Source organism: Bos mutus, chromosome 22 (genome assembly GCF_027580195.1).
Source record: "Bos mutus isolate GX-2022 chromosome 22, NWIPB_WYAK_1.1, whole genome shotgun sequence".
In the NCBI taxonomy this organism is placed as follows: Eukaryota; Metazoa; Chordata; class Mammalia; order Artiodactyla; family Bovidae; genus Bos; species Bos mutus.
Genome location: NC_091638.1, coordinates 43,540,112 through 43,556,700, shown reverse-complemented (window position 1 = coordinate 43,556,700; position 16,589 = coordinate 43,540,112). Strand labels below are relative to the sequence as shown.

The 16,589-nt window shown below is 50.3% G+C and overlaps 1 protein-coding gene and 1 long non-coding RNA gene across 14 annotated transcripts in view; both read left to right on the top strand.

The window, feature by feature from the left end:
• The first annotated feature begins 969 nt into the window (after positions 1–969).
• Positions 970–11,019, top strand: LOC138984782 (uncharacterized). Of its 7 annotated transcripts, none has more exons than XR_011462067.1 (6): positions 973–1,306; positions 1,479–2,000; positions 2,374–2,642; positions 7,269–7,921; positions 8,291–8,375; positions 10,280–11,019. It is a non-coding gene; the product is annotated as an uncharacterized lncRNA (long non-coding RNA). The 7 variants fall into 7 exon arrangements; XR_011462069.1 differs by having other exon boundaries at positions 976–1,306; positions 7,269–7,711; XR_011462066.1 differs by having other exon boundaries at positions 970–1,306; positions 7,269–8,375.
• A 354-nt stretch (positions 11,020–11,373) lies between these two features.
• FLNB (filamin B) overlaps positions 11,374–16,589 on the top strand; it is a 139,449-nt gene continuing 134,233 nt past the window's right edge. For 3 of the 7 annotated variants that reach the window (XM_070360584.1, XM_070360583.1, XM_005898994.3), the window contains exon 1: positions 11,376–11,833. In XM_070360584.1, coding sequence (XP_070216685.1) covers positions 11,542–11,833 — 292 coding nt within the window. In that variant the 5' untranslated portion in view covers positions 11,376–11,541. Of the gene's footprint in view, positions 11,834–16,589 lie in introns of all 7 variants that reach the window. The other 4 variants (XM_005898997.3, XM_005898996.3, XM_005898995.3 and 1 more) reach the window with 2 other exon arrangements.

Below are 16,589 nucleotides of genomic sequence, written 5' to 3'. Positions count from 1 at the left end.
CCTCCCGCGGCCCTTCACACCTCCCTGTTTCCCTGTGCGGACCAGGGACATGCCTGCCTTTCCAGTTGTGTGGCCCCCATCAGGAGTTCGCCCGCAGACACCACCTTCCTATCTATCTCTAGGGCCCTCTGCGCCGAGCTGGCCTGTCAAGCACCTGCAGTCAAGACCTGTGGAATCTGCTCCTGTTTCCACCCCAGCCTGTCCTGGAGAAAGTATGTGACATTGAGTACAAGCCTGTCCCACCTGCTTCAAGGGACCCAGAAGGCCCTGCCCATTTCCAAAACAGGGAGCCACTTTATTTTATTTATTTACTTAGGCTATGCCTTGAGGCATGCAGGATCTTAGTTCCCGGGACCGAACCCGTGCCTGCCCCCTGCATTGGAAGCATGGAGTCTTAACCACTGGACTACCAGGGGAGTCCCTGAGCGGCACTCTTCAGTCATGGCCACTGCCGCTAGTCCCCAGGATCAAGGCTCCTGGGCGGGATGGTCCCTGTGAGGATAATACCACACACTCAGCGCACACCCAGATCCCTTCAGCCTATGCCAGTTACTTCCAGCTGCCAGTAGCCATGTCCTTCTGCCCGATGACTTTCTGGTCGCTTGCTCACCAGGTGAGTGCTTTCCATAAACTAACTTGTTTAGTCATCATGATAAGTCCCCACTCTGACTGCACAGGAGAGCCAGAAGGGCCTCAAAGGAACACCCCCACCCCCACCCCGATCAGTAGCCCTCCACCAATAACTGATGGCAAAACCCCCAGCTCCTCCCCATTCCACATTCCAGGAGCAGCCCTCTCATTAACTCACCCTTTATGGGCTGCCACCTTGCCTGTCTCACCTCCCACCTCCCCTGCCAGTACTTCCTGGGATCACTTTCCAGATAAATGTCTGGCATTTGAATCCGAGGCTTGGGTCTGCTTGCGAGGAAACCCCAACTAAGACAACACCTAATGTGCAACGTGTGTCGAGCGCTTTATGCCAAGCTCTGTGTTCAACACTTCACACAGCTTGACTCATTCCATCCTATGACAGGCAGGGCTCTGAGGTAGGGACCGTTATTGTCTCCATTTCGCGGATGCAGAAACTGACTCAGAGCTGGGGCTTGAAGCCAATCGACTCCTCCCTGACCCCATCCTCCAGCTGGCCTGAATTGCTTTCAGTTCCTCAAACTGCTCTGCTCACTCTCCTCCTTCCCTCTGCCTTCTGAGGCACAGGGAAGATAAGTCACTTGGTCACAGCAAGTTAGAACCACTTGGACTCAAGAGGAGACCTCCAGGCTGGAAGCCCTTACACTTCACCCTTGTGGTAGGTGAACAATAGCCCCTCGGAGTCCACGTCTGGACGCTGTGACTATAATTGTGCAGACATGATTAAGTGAAGGATCTTGAGGTGGGGAGATGATCCTGGGTTATCAGAATGGGCTGAATGTAATCACAACAGTCATTTTAAGAGGGTGTCCTCCACCCATCTCTTTTAGACAGAAGATGATGTGATGACAAAGCAGAACAGAAAGAAACTGGAAGATGCTACGCTGCTCCCTTTGGAGATGGAAGACAGAGTCATGGACCAGGAGATGCAGGAAAAGGCGAGGAAACATTCTCCCCTGGAGCCTCTAAAAGGAACCAGCACCTTGACTCTAGCCCAGGGAAACTGACTTTGGATTTCTGGCCTCTAAAACTGAAAGAGAACACATTGGTGTTGAGCTAAGCCACTGCATTTATGGTGGTTTGTTACAGCAGCCACAGGAAATGAATGTAATACTGAATCAGTTCATCCCCGACCATCGGCTCAATAGCTGTGGTTCAGGACAGCTGACACCTGGCGGGCGCTTCACCAAGCCCTGGGCCAACTGCAACCCATCCCTGGGGACGCCTGGGGCCGGGAGCACAGAGAAGGATCAGGGAAGACCCCCTGGGCTTGAGTGCACTTCAGCATAGGCTGGGAGGAAAGGGCAAGGAATGCTGCCGAACAAGGAGCAAGCGAGTGCAGACGCCAGGAGGTGAGAGAAAGCTCAGTCATCTGAGGAACTGAAATGATTCAGCGTGGCCAGACTTTGAGGGAGAAACGGTAGAGGCCCCGTGGTGCGGTAGGTCGGAGGGCGGGCTCCGTGGGTGCCTGGGCGTGAGGCCGTGCCTTGCTGTCTCCCAAGTGTGTGATTTGGGCAAGTAACTTGACCTCTCTGTGCCTAGTTTCCTCACCTGCCTGATGGTATTTTATGTGTCTGTTTATCTTCATTTATTTAAAAAGTTTTATAATTTTTATACAAATTTTAAAGTCTACTTTCCATTTACAGTTACTACAAAATATTGGCTTTATTCTCTGCATTATACAGTATATCCCTGAGCCTATTTTACTGTCGGTCATTTCTACAGCGTCCCCCACCCGCAACCTGATGGTGTTTTCCTCACTGGGTTCTGTGAGGTGTGAGTGCATCTACAGCAGTTGGAACAGTGTCTGGCAGAGGAACTGTAAGTCTGTCATTGACGCCCACCCCTATCAACAGCAAGGTGCCTTCTTTCTCTTTTACTGGGAAGCAGCATGGGATGAAGATTTTCTGGATACTGACGTGATGATGAACATGATGACAGCTACCGCTCCCTGATCACCTGCTGTGCTCAGTCCTCATTACCTACCCGATTTTGTAAGTGTGAGGTGGGCATTACTATTATTCCTGCATAACTCAGATTTGAACGTGGGTCTGAGTCTAGAGGCTTCCCAGGTGGCTCAGTGGTAAAGAATCTGCCTGCCAATGCAGGAAACTCGGATTTGATCCAGGGGTGGGGAAGGTCCCCTGGAGATGGAAGTGGCAACCCACTCAAGTATTCTTGCCTATAAAGTCTCAAGGACAGAGAAGCCTGGTGGGCTACTGTCCATGGGGTCACAAAGAGCTGGAACACGAGTCTAGAATCTCTGCCTTGCCTGGACTGCCTATGTTTTCCTGGGAGGCAATATGGGGCTGTGACCCAGAGCAGGGGCCCTGGAGTCAGCCCTATTAATAGCATGCTTGGTTAACATCTCAGTTAACCAAGTTCTACTTCATGCGGCCTCAGTTCCTACTTCATGGGGTTGTGTAAGAATTAAATGTGTCAAAATGTGTTAGCACCCTGGTGAGCTGTTGCCATGTTGTCACCAGAGAAGTTTTGCATTCTAGAAAGCCACATGGTCCAGTAGACTCCCTCTGGTCCTAACCAACCTGGGATTGAATGGCTGGTCAACCATCGATGCCAACAGAGGTGCAAATTTCTCACACTTGGAGAACGGGGGCCCCTCAGAGACCTCGTTACGCTGGGCCAGCCATGTTCTGATTGTTCTCTTGTAACTTCTCAATGAGCTTCTGTAGCCAAGAGCTTTCCCTCTGCTTAGCAACACTAAGGAGAATACTCTGGTTACTGCCAGCCCTTCCCCTCGCCTCAGTACTAAAGATCTATATGGAGCTTTTGAACAGGGGATTGACCTCCAGCTATTTTGGAAGGGCCTGTCTTCTATCTGGACCAATTCTGGTCTGAGCTCAGAGTGTATTTACTGGCCAAAGTCTGCTCCAAAGTAAACACGCCGTCACATTCCTCACAGCCTGTAACCTCCGTGGGGAGAAGCTGGGGGCCGTCATGGAGCGAGGAAACCTTATCTGACTTCGTTTCAGCAGGATTCCACTTAGCTTCACTTGGTGGGGTGGGGGACACGGGGAAAAAAAGGGAACAGATAGTCTTAAAATGAGCTGAATTAAAGAGCACATTGGATGCATTCCCTGCAATGACAGGTAGAGACTAGGAGATTTAGAAGTGAAGGAGCATACATTTTAATATGGGTGTGCCTTTGCTTTTTTCTACCCATAAACATAAAACGGATCTGTTTTCTTTCCTTCCTTCCTTCCTTCCTCCATTCTTCCCTTCCCCCTCCTTCCTTCCCTTGCTCCTCCCCTTTCATGTTTCCTTTTTCTCCCTTCTCTATTTCGTTATGATATACTCACAGTACCAGCTACACATACCTGTGCTGTTGTTGTTTAGCCTCTAAGTTGTGTCTGACTCTTTTGTGACCCCATGGACTGTAACCTGCCAGGCTCCTCTGTCCATGGGGATTCTCCAGGCAAGAATACTGGAGTGGGTTGCCATGCCCTCCTCCAGGGGATCTTCCCAACCCAGGGATCGAACCCAGGTCTCCTGCATTGCAGGTGGATCCTTTACCATCTGAACCACCAGGAAACCCATATATATATATATCCATATATATATATATCTCCATATATACACAAATATGTATATTCATGATACCATTACTACAATCAAAATGGAGACTATATCCATCACTCCAAAAATTTTCCTCATACTTTTTTGTAACCTCTCCCTTCCATCCCTTCCCACTTTCCCCCTGCATCCCCAGGCACACCCTGATCTGCTTTCTGTCACTATAAATAGCTTGCATTTTCTAGAGGCTTACATAAATGAAATCACACAGCATGTACTCTTTTTTTGTCTAGCTTCTTTCATGGAGGTTACTAATTTTGAGATTTAGCTGCGTTTTGTGCGTCAGATCCTTAGTTTCTATTGTTGAGTACTGACTAGTTCATTGTATGGATGCACCGCAGTGCATTCGTCAATTCACCTGTTAATGGACCTTTGGGTTGTTTCAGTTTGGGGCAATTACAAATAAAGCTGGTGCAAACACCCAAGTACAAGTCTTTTTATGGACACATGCTTCTATTTCCCTTGGGTAATTACCTAGGAGTGAAAGAGCTGGATCATAAGTTTAATTTTTCAAGAAATTGCTTTCCAAAATGGGTTTACCATTTTACATTCCCACCAACGATGCATGTTTCAAAACAGAGAAACATTTAAGGTAGAAAGAAAGTCCTTAAGGTAGAAAGTAAAACTTCTTATAATTCTACTTCCTAGGTAACTGTTTCCTGTAAGTCCTTCCAAAGTTTCTATTTTTTTTTTTTTAAGTACACACAGAACCAGACTGAGACATAGAAGTGCTCCTGCTGCTGCTGCTGCTAAGTCGCTTCAGTTGTGTCCGACTCTGTGCGACCCCATAGACGGCAGCCCATCAGGCTCCCCCGTCCCTGGGATTCTCCAGGCAAGAACACTGGAGTGGGTTGCCATTTCCTTCTCCAATGCAGGAAAGTGAAAAGTGAAAGTGAAGTCTCTCAGTTGTGTCTGACTCTTCCCAACCCCATGGACTGCAGCCTAGCAGGCTCCTCCATCCATGGGATTTTCCAGGCAAGAGTACTGGAGTGGGGTGCCATTGCCTTCTCCAAGAAGTGCTCCAGGCAGGCTAATAATTTGGGATCCCCTCAACTTGATATTTTAAAAACAGTGTTTCAGAGTGGTTCAAGGATGTGGAGAAACTGACATTTCTGTTCATAAAATAGATAATTTCTTTTTTTAGAAACAAAGAATTTATTACATATACAGAATAAACTGTTGTCTTTTCCTTGGAATTTTCCTGAAACTGCAGTTGTCCAGGCAGTTTTCTGGGAGCTAAAGGGCATATGGTTCAGGTGACGAGTGTTGTGTGCTCAGCCGTGTCTGACTCTTTGCCACCCCATGGACTGCAGCCCGTCAGGCACCTCTGTCCATGGGCTTCTCCAGGCAAGAATACTGGAGTGGGTTGTCATTCCCTTCTCCAGTGGATCTTCCCGACCCAGGGATTGAACCCTCCTGTGGCTCCGGCACTGGCAGGTGGTTCTTTACCACTGAGCCACCTGGGAAGCCCAAGATTCAGGTGATGAATAAACAAACCAGCATGCAGCTCTGACCGGGGACCAAGCTGACAGACCAAGGCTCTGAGAGAGCCGTCGCCTAGCTGGACTCTGGCATGGTGGTGCCAAGGACGGGAATGTTCTAGTTTCCTCCAGAGGAGGCTATTTCCCTCTGAGCGTCGGTTAAGTCTCAGTGAGCGTGAACACTCAAGTTAACCAGCACTGTGTTTTGGTCTAGACCAGGGCTATTTGGGTTCCCCTTCTAGTCTTGCACCCTAATAGGCTGCCTGGCTGATCAGTTCTGTGCATATATTCACATGTATTAGTTCTACCTTCATTTAAAAAAAAATGTGTACACAAATTGAATCATATAAAGTCACATTGATCTGTAACTTGCTTTTCTTTTTCCCCACATTACAATAAATTCTGAGATCCTTTCACATCAGCCTATGTGTAGATCCATCACATTCTTGTGTTAAAAAAAAAGAAAAAAGTACCAAGGTGGTCCACCAGATGGATGTACTGTAATGTGGGACTTAGCAACTTTAATGAGCACATGAATTGCCTCGGGGACCTTGTTAAACTGCAGCTTCAGATTCGGCAGGTCCAAGGTGGCACCTGGTGCGGTGGGAGCTGCTGGCAGGATCACACCATGTGACCTCTACCCACAGCGAGGGACACTTGGCTGTTAGAGACAGTGTGCTGCAGGAAACAGGCTTGACTATCTGAAAGGAGTCCTAGAGAACAGGCTTGAGAGTCAGAAGACATAGTGTTGAACTCTGACCCTGACACTAACCATGTGACCTTAAGCAGGTCACAACCTTTCTGAGTGGCCAGTGACTCCCTCCTCCCCCAGCAATTCAGTAAGTGGTCACAAAGGCCTCCACTCTCTTAGACCCTAGGGATAAAGATAAACAATCGCTGTCCTTGAGCGCTCTGAGTAATACTACTAATCCTGGCCTGAAGAGCAGTGGGGGAGGAGGGAGTCAACAAGATAAGGATGGAAAAGGGCTTTGTCAGTGGTCCAGCCATCCACAAAAGGGCAGTTCTATTCCAGTTGGAAGGCTGACTGGGTTTGCCAGGTGAGAGTGGCTAGACAGGGTTTTCTTTAGCTGAAAAGTACTCTGTGACATTTGTCTGCACTTTAGAAAAGCAGACCAGACTCACATAAATCTTCCAAAAAAGTCAAAGCCAGATGGGATTGAGGAAGAGGGCCCAGTCATCTGCAAACTTTTTTTTTTGGTGATTCCAACAAGACTGGGGTGGGGTCTGGGGCAGTGAGTTCCATCTTGGCCTAGGAAATTGCGGGAGGAATCCAAGGCCCTCAGTAGACCCTGACTCCTGCTCCTGCTGAATGAATACCACACGGATGTCCAGTGGATAGTGGCCACTGTCTTCAGTCCTTTGCCATCGCTGGGCAAACTGTGCCCCTGGCAGTTGCGCTTAGAGACTCAGAACTGGCCTCTGGAGTTTGTTAGTTCAGGGTCTGCATCCAGGTTCTGACACCTGATTCCCAAGGGACTCTGAGCAAGTGACCTGATTTCTTCTTCTTCTTTTTTTTTTTTTCAGCCTCAGTTTCCCTACTTGTAAAATGGGGCTGATAATAACACTTCGAGCATCAAGCTCAAAGTGTTCTTGAGAAGATTAAAAAATTAAGCCCCAGGGCTTCCCTGGTGGGTCAGTGGTGAAGAATCTGCCTGCCAAAGCAGGGGACACAGGTTTGATCCCTGATCCGGGAAGATCCCACATGGAGGAGCTGCTACGCCCGTCAGCCACAACTATTGAGCCTGTGCTCCAGAGCCTGGGAGCTCCAACTACTGAGCCTATGTGCAGCAACTACTGAAACCCACACACCCAGAGCCTGTGCTCTGCAGCAAGAGAAACCACCACACTGAGAAGCTACTGCAAAGAGAAGTCCGTGCACTGCAACCAGAGAGTAGCCCCCAGCTCTCCGCAGATAGAGGAAAGCCCGGGCAGCAACAAAGACCGAACACAGCCCCCCACCCAAAAAAGTATTAGTAGTGATAAGGATGGTATTAAAAACAAAAAAACCCTCCCAGACATGATGCTTAGCTCAGTACCTGGCACTAGGAAGTGGCCAAGTACTACAGCTGTAGGATCAGAGATAAAATCACAATCACGTAGCCCATTGAGTGGCTCCAGTAAAGAATGGCTTTCATGAACACTGCTCTGCCTGTTCTGAGCGCTACCTTAGCCAGTGGGTGAGTGGGAGAGTTGGGGTACCTTTTCGCAGCAACCTGCGTCCTAGCAGCCCCCACCTAATCTTAAAATCTCAGGGTAGGGTTGCCTGGTGGGGCCCCTGGACCTGTAAAACACCTCTGCTGTTGCCACCCCTGTAGAGGAAGGCCAGCTCTCCCAACACCCCTCTGTCACCCTCCCCGCCAGAGTAGGCTTCCTCTTAGCACCCGACCCACGTGGTTCCAAGGACCTCTGCAATCAGGGCTGGCAGAGGAGGGTGAACCCTCCCACTTCTCCAGGGAGCTCCTGAGAGAACCAGCTCCTCTTCCTCTAGCGGGTGGAGACAGAGCAAATATTCTCAGTTCTATTTTGCTTCTCTTTCTTTCTGGCAGGGTGTGGACATTGGTGTAAAATTACAACTGAGGAGGCCCCCACCCTAGCAGAGAGGTGCATCTGGTGAGAATGGAAGTTCACTTTGTAAGTCCTGGTTCTTCGTCTCTGTTCCCTTTGGAAAGTGGGCTTCTAAACCTGGAACCTTCAGATTTCACTGTTTGATGTCTGTGACAATAATAGCAGTATCGGCCCTCTCAGCTGACATGTACCGCCAAGTGTTATACACGTGGTTTCTCATTTGTCAGAAATTCCTAGGAGGTACACTGTTAATGTAGGTTACAGCTAAAGAAACAAAATCAGGGTAGCTGTGGGTCCCTGCTCTTAATCATGATTACTGTATTGTCTTTCTTAGCCCTTCCTTAGAATCTAGTTTCTGTCACTCTGTGACCTTAAGTATCTGATTACTCTTCTCAACTTCAGTTTCCTTACCTGTAAAATGGGGATAATAACATCTTCTGGAGTTGCTGTGATAATTAAATGAGAATATCAGCACTTAAGAAGCAGAAGCTTCCATTATTATTTTTACTATTACTATTCTTATTATTTCTATTATTTTTTGTTAAATGAGAGCCTTGTCGACATAACTGTGGAATGCATTGGTGAAAATGTTCCCTGCAGAAATGCCTGCCCTCTTCTTTTATCAAATGTTGATGGAGAGCCCTTTGAAGACCTTGTGTGCTTCCTCCCCTTGCACCAAAGCCACTGATCACCCTCCTCCACCATGGTTATGGAGTCCCCTTCACTCCGCATAAACTGCTCCCTTGGGTGTCTCCTGATTGGATGTGGAGAATCACCAGACTCATCCTAAGACAGGGACGTCTCAGCTCAGAGTGAGGTGGACTAGATAGTTATATGCAGAACTTAGTTATTTGTGTCAAGACTTGGTGAAAACAGACATATCTCCTAAGAAAGCAGAACCTTAGTACATTATCAGCTGCTGAGTGAACTGAGTTGATCATATTAGCTCCAGTCTCACCTAGCAGGGAGGAGATCCCCTTGGGAATGAGACACTGGCTGATAAGTTTTGATGGATGCCTTTGGGTGGAAGAAAGCTTGAGGAACTAGAAGGCTCGCACATGGGGTAGGCAAGGTTACCCACAGTGCCTTTAGTGAATCTGCTGCTCAGGTTGTGTAGACAAAGACAAGGTCCAGGCTGGGAACAGCATGACAGCTTTTAGGCATAGTACAGACTTTGGTGTTAGACCCAGGTTCACGTCCAGCTTTGTCCAGTCCTTACCCGCTGACCTCCAGCAAATTTCTTCACTTAATCACAAAGAAGGGGAATGATTCTTCCAATAGTTACTGATCCTAACAATGGGCCAGAGCCAGGGCCAGGGCCAGGTAATAACTTCTCTTCCTCAAGACTCTTCTGGGCATTTCCAGTGAGTGAGGCACTCTATCTGAAGAAAGTGCTTCACCTTGTACACAAATGATCCGTTACATAAGGCTATAACCATACATCTGCGGGCTCCTCCCAGAGCTGGAAGCCCTTGACAGCTATCCATCCTGCCCAACCTCTTCCCAACTGGGGTCCTTAAAAGAATTAGATGTGACTACAGAGAACCAGAGAGAAGACAGCATGAGAGACTCCGCCTCATGTTGCTGGCTTTGAAGATAGAGAAAGCAGCCTCTGCCAAGGAATTTGGGAAGCTTCTAGAAGCTGGAAAAGCCAAAGAAATGGGTTCTTCCCTAAAGCCTCCAGAAAGGAATGGATCCTTCCAATACCTTGATTTTAGTTCAGTGAGCCCTCTGAGGGACTCTAAACTACAGAAAAGCAAGATAACAATGTGTGCCTGTGTGTTTAAAGACAAAGTTTTGGTAGTTTGTTACAGCAGCATTAAGGAACTAATATACATGGCAAATTATGGTTCATTTCTATCACCACCATTAGGGTGTTTGTGATAGTTGATTTATACTTTTTCTCCCATTAGTCTATGAACTCCTCAAGGTTAAATTATAAGTTTGTCTTACTTACCATTTGTTGGCAGGAGTCTGAGTAAACTCCGGGAGTTGGTGATGGACAGGGAGGCCTGGTGTGCTGCGATTCATGGGGTCGCGAAGAGTCGGACACGACTGAGGGACTGAAGTGAATGATAAGAAGGCTGATAGCCCTTCAGTTAGTAGGCAGTCAATAAATACTATGAACGATAATACTATAATTCATATGTGTTCAGTTAATATGAGAAGGAAAATGTCCATTTCAGGGACTTCCCTGGTCACAGTGGTTAAGAATTCGCCTTCCAGTGCAGGCGACAAATTTCAATCCTTGGTTCGGGACCTAAGATCCCACATTCCACCTGGCAACTAAGCCAGCGCGCCCCAACTACTGAGCCTGTGCTCTGGAGCCTGAGCGCTCCAACCAAAGATCCCACATGACGCAACTGAGACCCGAGACAGCCAAATAAATTTATTTTTTTTAAAGTCCATTTCCTTCACGATGCTCCTAGTGCCTAACACGGAGCCTGTGGACTGTGTTAGTCGCTCAGTCGCGTCCGACTCTGCGCACCCGTGGATTGTTAACCCGCCAGGGTTCTCTGTCCGTGGAATTCTCCTGGGAAGAATACTGGAGTGGATTGCCATTCCCTTCTCCAGAGGGACTTCCCAACCCAGGGATCAAACCCTGGCCTCCTGCCTCGCAGCCAGATTCTTTACCGTTTGAGCTACAGGGAAGTCCTTAACACAGAGCCCACCTAGCACACAGCAATAGCTCAATAAAAGGTCTTATTGAAACTTATTGAACCTGCAGGTGGATGAAATACCCCTCCCCGCCAACCTCTCCCGTGTGACCCATGCCACCGTCCCTGCCCATTCTGTCCAGGTTCCTACCTCTGCACGTCCCCTCACTCTGGAACCGGGTGACCTTCTTGAGAAGCCGGACATCTCCCGCCTAGCTTCCTTTCACCGAGGCGGTGAGCACAGAAGGCGGGGACCCCAGAGGACTTGGGAGTTCGCGGGCCGCAATGCCCGCTTCGAGCGGCAGGGGGCGAGCGTGGCCCGGGAGCGCCCTCCTGAGGGTTGGGACGGGGCGGGGCTTCAGGGGCGGGCCGACTCAGTGCGCAGGCGCGGGGCCAGCCGCCTCGCGCGGCCACGGGCAGGCGGGCGCAGAGCAGCCCTAGCTGCGGCTTCGGTAGCAGCGAGTTCGAGCCCCGCTCCCGCTCCGCTTTGGTTTTTTTCGCTCCCCGCGGTCCTTGGGCTTCCATACGCCAGTCTCCGGCAACTCGCTGCGCATAGCGCTCTCCCCGCCGCCAGAATGCCCGTAACCGAGAAGGACCTGGCGGAGGACGCGCCCTGGAAGAAGATCCAGCAGAACACCTTCACGCGTTGGTGCAACGAGCACCTTAAGTGCGTGAACAAGCGCATAGGGAACCTGCAGACCGACCTGAGCGACGGGCTGCGGCTCATCGCGCTCCTGGAGGTGCTCAGCCAGAAGCACATGTACCGCAAGTACCACCAGCGGCCCACCTTCCGCCAGATGCAGCTGGAGAACGTGTCCGTGGCGCTCGAGTTCCTGGACCGCGAGAGCATCAAGCTCGTGTCCATCGGTGAGTGCCCTGGCCCGGCCGGTACCCCTCGCCCTCCAGCCTCCACCGCGCGTGCGCCCCTGTGGAGGCTGAAGCTCCCTGTCGGGTGCCCCACCACCACCACCGCGCCGAGCACCCGCGGGCTCCGTGTGGGCTCCGGGACCGGGGGACGTTGTCCCCCGAGGGCGCGAGGACAAAGGGGACCTAGGCCCCTTCGGGAGATCCATCCTCCAGGGCGCTCTCCTCGTGTGCTCGCTCCCTGCCGTGCGCCGGGGCTGTGCGCCTATTGGGGGCGGTGGGTTGAAGGTTCGGGTTGAGGCCGCACGGGGAGAGTCGGGGCTGTGGCATTTCTCTGCAGCTGGGGTGTCGCTGCAGGAGCTGGGGTGTCGCAGCGGGAGCCGGGGGACTGGAAGCCTCAGGTCCGCGGTCCCTGGGGGGTGGAGCCCTCCTCCGGCGCTCCCTGGAGCGCTTGCCCCTCTGCGCCCCGTGGCCGCCGAATGGGCGTTGGCTGGGAGGCCAGGTGGGAAGGCCCCGGGAGGGACTGTTCTCTGAATCCTGGGCCTCCCACCCAGGTGGAGACGGGGACCTGGCGGTCGCCGGAAGGGGTGTGGGCCCCGAGGTGGGAAGGAGAGCCGCGGGGGTGTGTCTTTCTTGCTCCCAGCTCGGCTCTGCCCTCGTTGTCGCCGCCGAAGGTGTCATTCAGAGATGGGTGGTGGTCACAGTAACCGCTGCCTTGTAGGAGCCCCAGCTAGTGCGCGCTGGTGCCCTCAGCCTTCCCAGTCATCTCGCTCCTCACGCAGCCTGCGAGCTGGGGCGCCGTTAGACCCCTGTTGCAGACGAGGCGGGGCCAGAGGGTTAATGGGCTTGCTCAGGCTAGCGAGGGTCCAGCTGAGAATTGAAGGAAGTGGGTGACAATTAAAGGAGACTTTGCCTTCCTCTCCCCGCCCTCCCCACACCAGGGTCTTCCTGAGAGGGGGGAGGGAGTTGGCGTTGGGTTCCTCTCCCTCGCCTCCCCCCCGACCCGCAACGGGGGAGGAAGAGTGGGGGTGAGGTCCCCACTGTGACCTCGGCTGGTTGAGGGCTTCTGGAAGGGTCACAAGGCGGCCGATGGGTGTGGACTCTAAGGATCGGGGCAAGGGGCGTGTAGTGTGTGTGCCCGCGCGAGTGTGTTTGTGTGCAGAGTGTATGTACACAGAGCATGTGTGTGGAGAGCATGTCATTGTGCAGAGAATGTGTGTGCAGCTACATTGTGTGTGTGTGTTTGCGTTCTGCCAGACGAACCTCGTGCCGTGAGTAGCTGCCTCAGGTCTCTTCCTGAGGAAAGCAGGCCTAAAGCTGGGTTCCGAGGCTGAGCCTCCTCGTCCTCTCCACTGCCCTCCCCCACGCCTGTCTTGGCAGGTAGGGCTGCTTCCTGGGCCACCGCCCAGTCAGCCTCCCATGGAGGGTGGCGTCCCTGCCCTGGGAAGCTGTGTGACATGCTGTCGCCTTTGGGGCACCAGTCTCCTGCAAGGAGGAAAGGAGAACCTCAGTTTCTCTGGGAATTATTTTCTTTTCAGATTCCTCAGATCCCTCTGAGGAATCTCAAAGGCCGGCTGGGCTCAACATGGATCCCTTCTTCTTTGCTTTGAAAATGTGTATTTATTTAATTAACTGAACAAAGAAATTTAAAGTAAACCAGGAGTGTCCGAACATGACATGAAATCTCTTAAAAAAAAAAAAAAAAAACCACAGTACTAGAAAATCCTGGACCGACTAGTCTGCCAGCTGTTTACAGAGGCTGCAGCTGCCTGCGGCATGGTTTCCCATCAGCGCCCCCAAATTGAGGGCCTTATTCTAGACTTTGTCTGGCCCCATACATCTTTCCCCTTAGCCCTCATGATTTTCATTCCTGAACCCAGCCAGGCCACAGCGACTTCTACCATCCTGGCATTCCAGGGTTAGCGTTCCCTTCCCTGGTTGTGGTCTGTGGACTTTGGCAGTTTCTCACTATGGACCTCTTCCTACCACAGTTTACACTGTTTTATTTTCTCCTTTTAAATAATTTCTTGGATCATATTCCCCAGAGTGGGATTCCTGGGTCAAAGGGTGTGATCACATTTATGACTCCCATCACTGGCTGCCTAGTTGTTCTCCAGAAAGATCTTACAGCAAACAGGTTTTCCAGCCTCTGGAGCCTGGAGGGAGAGTTGCCAAGGGCCAGGACTCCCTGAGGCGGTAATGCCTGAGGCCTCTTCCCTCTGCTCCTGGGACTGTGCAGGGTAAAGGCCCTTCAGAAAAAAATTCACATCCTGCGAGGACTTCAGTTCAAGCTTTCCCTGCTTATGCTGTGTTGCATTGTGCTGACGATGACAAATGAGCTCCAGCCTGGGACACAGGCTAGGTATTGAGTGTGTTCTGTTGATGACCCCACTGATCGCCACCTTGAATCCTTGAGATCTGGTTTCCTTGTCTATGTAATGATTTCCCACCACTTCCCAGTCCAGGCCAAGTGCTTAGAAAATGGTTGTTATTACTGGGGATGGTGGTTAATATCATTGTCTTCAGTCGAGTCCGACTCTTTGTGACCCTGTGGACTCTAGCTTGCTACTCTAGGTTGCTATCTATGGACTGTACTGCGCCAGGTTGCTCTGTCCATGGGATTCTCCAGGCAAGAATACTGGAGTGGGTTGCCATACGGTCTTCCAGGGGATCTTCCTGACCCAGGGATTGAACCTGTGTCTCCTGCATTGGCAGGTGGGTTCAAATTGGGGAGGAGCCTGGTAGGCTACAGTCCATGGGGTCCCAAAGAGTCAGACACAACTGAGCAACTTCATCTTTCACTTTTCTTTACCACTAGCACCACCTGGGAAGCCGGTTAGTATCATTGCCTCTATTTAAAGTTGGGGAAACAGGAGTGAAGTAACTTCTTGTGAGTGTCACCCAGCTGGTGAATGTTGACTGGAACCTAGGTCTGACAAGTTGTTGATCTTGAGGCTTAACTGACCTATTTTTCAGGGTCAGAAATGAGTAAAATACAGCCCCATTGTCCCACCAGAGAGCTCATATGAACACAAAGTTTTGTAACTCTGGGGTGTAGGGGTTATGGTTGGACATCCATGCATTGAGCCTCTGACCTTGAACAAAGGGAGGGCTTAGGTGAGGGATGAGAACTCTGAACTGTGAAGAGGGTCCATGAGATGAGTGTCATGTCAGGAAGTGAGCAGAATCAGTTTGCACCTTTTTTTGTTTGCTTGGTTTTTTGCTTTTCTCTCTCCTTCCCTTCTCTTTCCTTTGTGCTGTGCTCAGTTGTGTCTGACTCTTTGCACCCTCGTTGTCTGTAGCCCGCCAGGCTCCTCTGTCCATGGAAGTTTTCAGGCAAGGATACTGGAGTGGGTTGCCATTGCCTTCTCAAGGGGGTTCTTCCCAACCCAGGGATCAAACCCTCATCTCTTGCATCTCTTTCTTTGGCAGGTGGTTTCTTTAGCACTAGCACCAGTGGGAAAGCCTGAGTTTGCAACTTATATCTTGTTTTGAGGTGAATTTGTTGAGGGAATAGCTGCCCTGTCTTCAGTGGTTTTGTTGTTTGTTTGTTGGAGATTCCTACTACCAATGGGAGAAATTTCCCTCCTGTGATCTGGGAAAGTAGCTATGCAGGGTTTTGTATACTTTGGGTAGCTCCCAACAACATAGGTTGTGGGACTCATGAGAGCTGGGTATAGGCGCCAGTGTGTGACATAGGTGGTCGGATGCTGAGAGCAGTGTGGCTTTTCTGCCTCGAATTCCCTGGCTGTTGTTTGTGTGTGTGATTCCTTGTAAGGTGGGCCCATCCTCGGCTTCATCCCAAAGTTGAAGTTACTTCTTATACCCTGGGCAGTTCATAATGAGGCCTCAGCATATTTAATTCCAGTTGTCTGCCAGGGGCTGGCAGGTTTATTTACTTGTTTTTCCAAAAGCTTTTCTGATCCTGGGCAGTGCAGCCAACTTGGAGAAGGAGTCTCCCAACCCAGGAATGACAGTCAGGGCAGCCTAGAAATTTGGGTGGTATGTTTTGGTTTGATCCTTTATATAAAGGAATTCTTTCCTTTTTAATGGATGTGGTCTGACCCTGATGTTTGCTTAAAGTACCTGTGCTGGGCCAGCACCCCAGAATAGGCGGGGTGCATGTTCCTAAGATCTCCGGTCACTGGGCAGAGTTTCCAGGGTGGTAGGTCACTCACTCCATTTTCTTTCCTTTCGTCCCACTCCCACCAAAATAATGTGCAAGTAATAGTAAATCCTGCTCTGTCCTGTAAATATTTAGCAAACACCAGTGTGTCTTTCAGGCAGTGTAGTTCACATCTAGAAAGAAAAAGAAAGTGTTAGTCGCTCAGTCGTGTCTGACTCATTGCGACTCCATGGACTGTAGCCTGTCAGGCTCCTCTGTCGGGATTTCCTAGGCAAGAATACTGGAGTGGGTTGCCATTTCTCCCAGGGATTGAACCCAGGTCTTCTGCATTGCAGGTAGATTCTTTACCATCTGAGTCACTAGTTCTCATCTAGGAAAGGCTTAAAGAGCAGCAAGATAGCAGGCTTCCTGAGAGGTTTCTGGGCTACTTGTAACAACGTAACACATTAGTGTCAGTTTGTTAAGAGCTAGGATTCTTGGTTCAAATCCTACTTGCCACTAAGTAGCGATTAAGAAACTTCTGTGCTTTGGTTTGCTTATAGCTTAGATCCGAATAATAGCTACTCCTTAAAAGGTTGTTGTAAAAACTAAACAAGTTAATATTTTTTAAAGTGCTTAGAGCAGTTCATGGCA